This window comes from Haliotis rubra, unplaced genomic scaffold, assembly GCF_003918875.1.
Source record: "Haliotis rubra isolate DU_JTF1 unplaced genomic scaffold, ASM391887v1 Scf452, whole genome shotgun sequence".
Taxonomy (NCBI): domain Eukaryota; kingdom Metazoa; phylum Mollusca; class Gastropoda; order Lepetellida; family Haliotidae; genus Haliotis; species Haliotis rubra.
In genome coordinates this window covers 616227-626458 of record NW_025767138.1, presented here as the reverse complement: position 1 = coordinate 626458, position 10232 = coordinate 616227, and the positions used below count along the sequence as shown (strand labels likewise).

At 40.3% G+C, this 10232-nt stretch overlaps 2 protein-coding genes across 2 annotated transcripts; one reads left to right on the top strand and one right to left on the bottom strand.

The window, feature by feature from the left end:
- Positions 1-424: 424 nt before the first annotated feature.
- On the bottom strand, positions 425-1386 carry LOC124289942. The gene is made up of 3 exons (XM_046726611.1): positions 1197-1386; positions 541-882; positions 425-429 (listed from the first exon to the last, which is right to left on the bottom strand). Exons 1-3 carry the CDS (start codon positions 1384-1386, stop codon positions 425-427), a joined length of 537 nt encoding a protein of 178 aa, XP_046582567.1.
- Positions 1387-1565: 179 nt separating this feature from the next.
- On the top strand, positions 1566-3732 carry LOC124289940. The gene is made up of 2 exons (XM_046726610.1): positions 1566-1979; positions 3643-3732. Exons 1-2 carry the CDS (start codon positions 1566-1568, stop codon positions 3730-3732), a joined length of 504 nt encoding a protein of 167 aa, XP_046582566.1.
- The last annotated feature ends 6500 nt before the right edge of the window (positions 3733-10232 follow it).

The window sequence follows — 10232 nt, the reverse complement described above, 5'->3', positions numbered from 1 at the left end:
TCTGTATACCCATGTTTTGGAACGGCGGTGTAGCCTAATGGAACCGATTATGGCACTGTCAGTGTATCGAGTACATCACACAGATCTCAGCAATGAAATAATACCAATTTAACCATCTTACCATCTCTTGTTCTTTTATAGTGCCCTGAAGAAAGAATGTGAAGTTTTTTTTTGACTCAGTATATTTGACCACAACCAGTAAAATATCGCAAAGTGACAAATTATCCTGATTATTTCCGTTTTGTGTGGTTAAACCACCCTTAATAATGCATTAACAGTTGATCAAATGTTTCCTGAAGGAACTACGTTTGCTGTTGGTCATGATCATGGCCATGATTATATTGAATTAACTTCAGCTGACCAATACTTGAATTCTCAGAAAACATCAGAAATATCTGATATGGACAAAACCAGTTTTGAACAACTACCCTGTAAACAGTCAAAGAGTTAAGAACTGGACACAAAAAGATAATTTCTTCGTCCAATTTTGGTAAAATCTTTCTGTTTTCGTGAAGGTCTTTAAGGGTCTTTTATGCTCACGCTCAAGTTTTGCAGTGGGGTCTTTTGTGATGATGAGATAGGTTGGGGTATCAGAAAGGCTGTTGTTTATGAGCTGTTCGAAGTCTTGTGTATCCATGATAACAGCTGCTTTACCTTTATCGGCTTCAGTGATGGTGATTGCTTTATTTTGTCCGAGTTCAGCAATTGCTTGTCTTTCTTGCACAGAGAGGTTGCTGCGTGGCCTGGGCGCTTTCTTGATGGTGTCTATAATCTGGTGGTTGTCCACGTTGCCATTCGGTGCAAGTTGTTGGAGACCACTCTCTATGCTTGTGATGAAGGCATCAGTGTTTATCTTGGCGCTCACAGGTACATACTTTAATCCTTTAGCAAGGAGCAAAGTCTGGGCATCTGTCAGATTCTTACTGCTTAAATTCACTACAGTCTTTTACAGTCCATTTAGACTACAGCCTTTACAGGAGACTTTAGTCTCCTTTGTACAAATTCACTACAGTCTTTGAACAATCTGCTTTAGTCTTTAAAGCCAGGATACTAGTCTGTTCACGAGGATCCGTCTTTTACAGTACTGCGCAGCACCTCTCACGCATCCTGGCACCCTTAGGTAAAGCAGGGAAGGCATTCATCAGCGATTCATCGGCCTTTATAAGCAAGTTGAAAGAAGATCAACTTTCCGGTACCATGGTCAGCTATGATGTAGTTGACCTCTTCACTAACATCCCTTTGCAAGAAGACCTGGAAATTCTCCGGAACAAGCTCCAGACTGGAATCAAAGAATTTGATACGATAGTTAGCATCATTAACCTCACTACCACCTGTTTTGAATTCTCTTATTGCACATTTAATGACAAGATATACAGACAGATACATGGTCTACCTATGGGCTCACCATTGTCACCTCTATATATGACCTCCTTTGAACAATCTGCTCTCTCCACAGCACCCTTTCAACCTTTGTGCTGGTATCGCAAAGTAGATGATACGTTCCCAACAATAGACAAGCAAGATGACCCAGCACAGCTACTGCAGCACCGAGGATAAAGTTCACAATGGAGACTGAGCAGAACCGGCAACTTCCTTTCCTAGATGTTACCCTCGAATCTACTGACAAAGTTCTCGTCACCTCTGTGTACAGGAAGCCATCTCACACGGGTCAGTATATCAACTACAACTCCTGTCGCCACCCACAGATCAAACAAGCAATTATTGCTACTCTCACTAGAAGAGCCAAGTCGACCTGTCACCCAGATAATTTAAACAGTGAAATTGATTACCTCAAGAGAACCTTTACTGTCCTCAATGGCTACCCAGCCCGTCTTGTCTCCAGTACTATCACCAAAACGCTTGAATCATCAGAACCGCGCCTCAAGCCTGAACCATCCCCAATCAGGATCACAATACCCTACGTGGGACCAGTCAGCCATCAGATAGTCCGACTAATCAAGAGCAATGCAAGCTTTGATGTAACTTTCTCGAGCGGTACAACAATTAAGACACTCCTCCGGGCAAATGGAAGAGGATCTAGTAATGGAAGCCCCAACCCTAGAGGATGTGTATACCAAATACCATGCAGCTGTGGCGATCAATATATTGGCGAGACTCTCAGGCCCATCAACACCCGGGTTGCTGAACACAAGTCGTCAATATGCAAACAAAATGATAAGTCAGCTATATCGGAGCATCATGTGGAATGATAACAACGACTGGCATCGGAGGAAACTACAGGAGGCTGTGGAGATAAGGAGACATATACCGGCAATGAATCGTGATCAAGGTGTCTACCTGCCAAGTGCGTGGGACCTCTTGATTAACTTTTGATGAACTTTAGATAAATAAAAAAAAGCCTACTATTTACTTTTTGGAAAGCCTGCTATCAAGTAAATTTTGTGTAATTAGCAGTCGTTGTGTATTGACAATTCAACTTTCAACTCTATTATCCAGCATGAATTTTCATCATTATGTAATTAACACTTCAACCTCACCTATACTGTACTCTCCCTCGTGTATTGTGATGTCACTTGCATTGGGACGTCATAACTCAGTTATGACGTCATAGTGACAACGTCATAGTCCTAACTGTCAGTTCACCTAATGAAGGGACCTGGAATGGTCTCGAAACGTCGTGAGGGAAATTAAAAAGAAGTTTAATCCATAAAAATATCTTGGACATCAATGTACAACTTCTAAATGCCATTATCATTTGCAGCGGCCCGCTCATTTCTAATAAACTTGGGGGTGGTTTCATGATAATTCCGTCCAATTTAGGTAAAACACTTTTATTTATTCATCATTGTCAGATTTAGTCAGTGTGCACATAATAAACATGTTGAAGTTTGAAAAGGAGCTACTTTTTCTGGCGATGGTGTAAGTTCAAGGAGTGATATGATTCACCTTTGACCTAGATAAACTTTGACCTGGTTTAAATAATGAATTTCGTTCACGAAAAAAACAGCGTAAAACCAGTTGAATTAGAATGGGGATAACTGTACTGTTTTGACGAATTGGGGACGTACATATTTCGTCAAACACAGTACAGTTATCCCCTAATTACCCACTGTTTGGAGATGCCAAACAAACGAAAACATGACAATATACACATAACACAGGGATGAGCAACGCATGCTACATACAGCTAAGAGGCATTCAAAATCAAGATTAGACAAACACAAGTGCCGATACTCCCCATATAAATGAGAATATTTCTCACATCAGTCTGTAATTGTCCCTGAGGAAACCTGATTCCTGTCTATGAAAAACCCCAATCTCGCTAAATTATTAATATGTTAACACACGAACTGCTATTTATATTTTATAGTTTGTCACGCAGTAAGCGTGTGTGCGTATATATAAACTAATTATTTGTATATACCAGTTGATACAATATTGTAGCAGCTACATGTGTCGTTTGTACATCAGCTGCATCTTCCATTACGTCCGTGAGGTAGGTGTCACATCATATCTGTTCTCAATAGGGCGGTCGTTCAAGGGTTATATTTCCTTTCGTTGGTTATCGTGGTGCAATGTGAAAGACCTTCACAATGTACTTCACTTTTGTTTGTGCGTCTAATTTCACGACGTTTATTTTATTTGATTCTTTTCAATGTCATTAGTGTTTGTCTTTGCTAGTGCACAGCCTTTAGAAAAGGTCGGACCAGGCAACGCCGTCTTTCTTTGCCCGATTTATCTGGAGGCACCAAGTGGTGTAAGAAGCTCTAATCCGCCCGTACAGTATCGTCCTCTTGAGAGGATACAAAGAGTATTTATTTCTACCACATTTTTATTCATAGAATGTTTGTTCGTTTTGACAAAATGTGTCAATCGCCAAGATCTGAAAGGTAATTCCAGCTAGGGTCCACACAAGTAGCAAAAGCATTAAAAGGCCCGATGGTCCCTTGTCTGGTGATCTACTTTCAGTTGTTGGCGATATATATAGCCTGTTTTTATTGTATTGTCTTCAAAAGTAAACCATTTTTAAATTCACGGGCTACGTTTCCGTGATAGTCTAGTTATTTTACAGTCATTTGATGACTGGATTATAACATCTATTCATTATGTATGCAAAACATTTCTAGAAACGGTATGGCTGAAATACTTCCGACGTGACTCTAAACGTTAACTCACCCACCGTACAGGGTCATGTCCTTTCCAATGCCACAGACCTATGATCTGGTGTACAGTTCCGGTTCGTCCTAATTATATTTCAGTGTATACCAGTATTGTAAAATTTTTGTCCTCCTGAGAGGGTACGTAAGTCCCAAAACTTTCAAAGCTAAATTTAAACTTACCAGACTTAAAAAAAAGTATATTTTTGTTCTTTTAAAGTTGGCTACATATTTCCTACAATCGCCAGCGGCTGAAGGGATGGTGTAAATCCAACTAGGGCCCATGCAGGTAGCAAAGGTACTTTAAGTCCCCAATGTCCCTAGTATGGGGATCTTTTAGTCACGATATGGCTGAAATATTGCCGATGTGACTTTAAATCTTAACTCACTCACTCACTCACTAGTATGGTGATCTACCTTCAGTTGTTGGCGATCTATTGCCTGTTTTTATGTTGTATTGTCCAAATAGTGCTATCAGTTTTATCTTTCCACACTAGTTTTAGTGATTGTGATATTCTTGTTGTTTTACTGTCCTCCGTCGACAGGTTTTATAATATACATATATTCCATTTCAATATCAAATATGTTCTCGTCACGATATGGCTGAAATATTGCCGATGTGACGTTAAATATTAACTCACTCACTCAATGTATACCAATGCTGACAAATGTCTCAACACCTGCATCAAAAGCTGACACGCCGTGACAACTGATATTCTTTCAAAGCCACAGGACCCGTGAAGGTCCGGGTTGGAATGAGCCTTCAGTAACCCATGCTTGTCGTAAGAGGCGACTAACGGGATCGGGATAACTAAACTCACTCACTCACTCAAAGCGGCAGTAAACCAAACTGTCTGACTCCATCAGATACGCTTTGTTCTTGACCAAGCTTCCGATTGTAATTCGTGTTGCTTAACTTCGTCAAGTTTTACAGACAAGTATATTCGTTTACCTCTTTCAAAGGTGACTTACAGGGACGCCGATACATGTAAAGTACACTGAACAGAAATAGAAGCTTGACACATGTAGTTTCTGAGGTGGAAAAAAATCGAACGCAAATTTCGAAATATTGTACAATCAGTGAACCTTATGAATACACATTCGCCGCAACACAGCCAAACTTTTTCACCAAATGCCTTTATTGCACGTGCAAATTGAAACAAAACACATGGAAAATCACAAAACTTGGTGTTACCCCGACAAATTTGCAATCAATCAGGAAATTGTTTCTCCATACGGCTCATGGTGATCGTTTCATACAGGAAAACACTTTAAAATTGGAATAATTTAAAAATTGTTGAAATGCCAAGACTGTCAAATCAGGATCGGGGGCGCGCCATTGGAACGATGCGCAGACTGTCACGTATGTTGCACGCGCATTTGGACGCAGTCGACAGACAATTCATAACCTCAAGACACGCCTGCTTCAACAGTATTAACAGCTGATCGCCCACGGCCAGGGGCGCCCCGTGTGACGTCACAACGAGATGACGTTGCAATACGACTGCGTCATCTTCGTAATCGATTTGTGACCGCTACTTCAACTAGTAGAGAGAGATGTTCAATGGTAGAGTGACAACGAGAATGCGCAATCGTTTACGACCATAAGAGCCCGGAGACCATACACCGGACCCATTTTGACTCCTGTTCATCGACTTCAACGTTATCTCTCGGCGCGACGTCACCTGAGATTTACCCAAAGACAATGGAACAGAGTAATCTTTAGTGGTGAATCACGTTTCACATTGCGTTTTGCCGACGGAAGAGTGAGAGTATGGCGTCGGAGAGGGAACGACATGCTCAGTGCTGCGTCAGGGAAGTTGACAGGTTCAGGGGTGGAAACATCATGGTGTCTGGTGCCTTCATGGCAAATGGACGTACTCAACTCATGATTGTTCAAGGCAACCTAATTGCCAAGGAATACAGAGATCAGATTCTCATTCCCATTCTTCTTCCTTTCTGCAGGCAGCATGGCCCAGGTCTTACGTTTCAGCATGATAACGCTACACCTCACGCTGCGGTTTTAACCAGAAACCTCCTGCAAAATGCTGGTGTTGACGTCATGGAGTGGCCAACTCGCTCATCTGACCTCAACACAATCGAACACATCTGGGGTGAACTGGGCAGGCGATTACGCATGCAACAGATTGAACCACAGACGTTGCAGGATCTGGGACGTGATTTGGTGAAGCAATGGCGTCGACTTTTGTTACGATTCTTTGTTCAAGTCTTGAGGTCAATGAGGAGACGTTATGCACGGGGGCCAGCGTCTGACGGCGGCCACACAAGATACTGACATTACTTTGATTGCCTTTGTTACCAGTGTGATTTCCTTTCCTGACAGTCACTATACATTTACCCTCTTCATCGACAAAATATGCTCTAGAGAACAATAGTGGGTGTGTCTTTTTCTGGAACAACGGAACAGAGTAATTTTTAGTGATGAATCACGTTTCACATTGTGTTTTGCCGACGGAAGAGAGAGAGTATGGCGTCGGAGAGGGGACAGTAGATACTGTCTTAAGCGCAATTAAGGGTAAAATCATCCATTTTAAAAAGTCGTGTTTGTAGGGTCGAGTTTTACCAGTGTCAAGTTTCTAATTTTGGTTGAGTATATTAGTGTTGACAGGGAGATGCATTATAATGTTAATGCTTTACTGTTGGCTGATACATCGTCAATATCAGAGGCTCATCATATGCTGTTACCTTTAGTACGACGACGTACAATGTACGTAACTCACCACGTGGCCCGTTCATGCAACATCGTCCTTGGTGCTACACCAGCATCATACGTTTGAATTCTACAGTCACAAATGAAGTCGTTAAATGTAGATCGATGTTCATACTTTTTGTCACAGGATTGTCTGTTCCAGACTGGATTATTTACAGACCTCCGTCATATATACGTGTAACTATAACATTGCCGATTGCAGTGTCAAACAACAAACCATCATTATATTAGGGTCGGAGAGAAGTCGGAAAACAAAATAGGAGGTAACTCTGTTTACAATGTGAGGTGGGCGAGCTACTGTCAGTCATCAGAAATACACCCACCAACGGTTACTGCCAAATAACACTAGGCAATGTCTGCGTTTTTGTATATTCCACAATCACTGTGTGTTGTATATCACGGCACTCGGCGATGTTCCGGCCATGTGACCCCACTCTGTAAATAATCCGCAGTCCATGTGTTGACATCTGCACATCTGGGATACGGGGGCATATATTCTGCCATGAAAACGAATCTGACAATATAGAATCCCCTTGCATCAAGCATAGGTTTGTGGGCACACATATTTTTCGTTTGAAAGCGCGTTCTGATGGTTTCATATGGATGGCCAAAGCAGCGGTGCTGATAGACATTGTATTTTACTAAGGGTAAATCTTATCACACCATCATCGAAGACATCGCAGTAAATTTGATACAATAAATCATCCCTGTTGCAAGGGTCACAGACTATTATCTTCAGTATATATTTCTATCCATTACCTTTTGTGTCAAATTATTATTATATTCTGATTATTCATTGAAAATGTCATTTGGTCAATAATTGACATGTGATGTTTGTTGTCCTGGTTCATGGCCGCAAAAGCTAAATTCGAGACGTTTCTCGGTTGAACAAGCGTAACATTGGCGGTACTTGCAATGCAATGTTGTGGGTGAATGAACATAGCACCTAACTCACACAAATAACAAGGAAAACAGGATTAACGTGAACACTCTTCAATTTGGGAACCCAAAAAATATAAGTAAAGTTATTAACACATTTTCATGTCTATTCTATGTATGTATCAAAGATAAATGCACGTACGCCGATATCAAAGGTATGGAACATGATCCAGAAAAGCAAGGGTAAGGGCTCTAAATCTAGCATTCACCACCTGCAAGATGGGGACCAACTATTGACTAATAAATCAGGTATTGTAAACTTGGTGAAACTCTGGCCAAACACTCTTCCTCTTCAAATTATGTACCTGATTTTCAAACATATAAAAAGCAGCAAGAAAGTAAAACTATTAATTTCACTCCAGTTAAAGGGGAAGATTATAATGAAATATTCTCTATTCATGAACTCCATACTGCTCTTGAACAAGCTCATGATACTGCTACAGGAGCTGATGATATAGATTATCAGCTCCTGAAGCACTTACCAGAATCCTGTTTAGAGACCCTTTTAAATATTTTTATGACATTTGGACGTCGGAGACATTTCCGTCATAATGGCGAGATGCTATAGTAGTCCCAATACCTAAGCCTGGACGTGATCCTTCAAATTATCGACCAATTTCACTCACAAGCTGCGTTTGCAAATACATGGAACGCATGATAAATAATAGACTAGTTTGGTACTTTGAAACCAATAACCTCATAACAGATATTCAATGTGGTTTCCGAAAAAACAGAAGTACCATTTCACTTAGTGCGTTTAGAATCATTTGCCAAAAACGCTATAATTAATAAACAACATACAGTGTCTATCTTTTTGGATCTAGAGAAAGCATATGACATTACGTGGAAGCATGGGGTTTTAAAAGATTTACATGACTTTGGATTACGAGGCCGTTTGCCTCAATATATATCCAATGTGTTAAATGACAGACAATTTCAAGTCCGAGTGGGTTCAACCCTGTCTGGTCATTACACTCAGGATCAGGGTGTCCCACAAGGTAGTATTTTGTCCGTTACATTACTTAGGAATAAGATTAACAGTTTATCAAAGGTTTTATATTATTCAATCGATGGATCACTTTTTGTGGATGATTTTAATATTTCTTGTCGCGGTAAAAATATGCATACTATTGAACGGCAACTGCAGTTGTGTTAAAATAAAATAAATAAATGGTGTCTTAAAAACGGCTTTAAATTCTTTGAGTCAAAAACTAATTGTATACACTTCTGTAGAAAATATAAACCTCATAAAGACCCAGAACTGTTTTTAAATGGCACTCCCATCAAAGTTGTCAAGGAGGCTAAGTTCTTGGGTCTAATTTTTGACTCCCATTAACTTTTCTTCCACATATCAAATCCCTTAAAAATAAATGCCTTAAGGCACTAGATTTATTGAAAGTCGTCTCTAATTCAAAGTGGGGAGGGGATCAAGCTACTCTCCTACGTCTAGTCTATATAGATCACTGGTCCGTTCGAAGATTGATTATGGCTCCATCGTATATTGTGGAGCCTGCACAAGTAACTTAAAATTATTAGATTCTGTCCACCTCCAAGGTCTAAGACTTTGTCTTGGGTCCTTCAGAACTTCTCCTGTTGACAGTCTCTATGCCGAGGCTGATGAGCCATCTCTTAATCAACGCCGTATAAAATTAACTTTACAGTCAAAACAAAAAACTATATTCCAACAAGTCTAACCCTGCACATAACTGTATCTTTAATCCCCTCTATGAGGATCTGTATAACAAGAAGTCTTCTCTTGTTCCACCCCTTGGCATAAGAGTGAAACCTTTCCTTTCTGCTGCTGGCATTGAACTAGAGAACATATGTCCTTCCCGTCTTCTTTCTTCTCCTCCTTGGCAATTAGTGAGACCACAGGTTGACCTAACACTGACAACTTTTAAAAAATCAGAAACTAACGAATTACAATATAAACAAGAATTTAGTCAATTAAGAAATAAATATAATGCATATAGATCTATATTTACAGATGGGTCCAAGGATGGGTGCGCAGTAGCTTGTGTCACTGTCATTGGATCCAGAACAGTATCTTCCCGATTGCCGGGTAACAGCTCTATTTTCACTGCAGAAGCTAACGCCATATTAACAGCCTTAAAATATATTAATAAACACCCTAAATATACAGAATATATCATCTCTTCAGACCCTTTTTCGTGTCTTCAGGCTATTAAAAACTTATCGTGTAAACATCCACTATTAATAGAAATTATTGAATTATATAATGAACTTGCTACTGGCCAATGCGACATCGTTTTTTGTTGGTTACCAAGCCACGTTGGCATTTCTGGTAACACAATGGCCGATCTTGCTGCTAAGGCAGCACTCAACAAATCTGTGACACCACTTCTTATCCCATACTGCGATTACAAAGCTACCATTAGATCGTACATCCGTGATCTGATGCAGAAGAAGTGGGACACCCAAGT

Bases quoted from the DNA above. Each gene is read 5' to 3' on its own strand.
- LOC124289942 (XM_046726611.1), bottom strand. From the start codon at position 1,386: ATGTATCTGTCTGTATATCTTGTCATTAAATGTGCAATAAGAGAATTC. The intron at 883-1,196 runs GTACCGGAAAGT...TCCTTGCTAAAG, and splicing joins CTACATCATAGCTGACCATG to GATTAAAGTATGTACCTGTG.
- LOC124289940 (XM_046726610.1), top strand. From the start codon at position 1,566: ATGGAGACTGAGCAGAACCGGCAACTTCCTTTCCTAGATGTTACCCTC. The intron at 1,980-3,642 runs GTAACTTTCTCG...TGTCTTTGCTAG, and splicing joins AGAGCAATGCAAGCTTTGAT to TGCACAGCCTTTAGAAAAGG.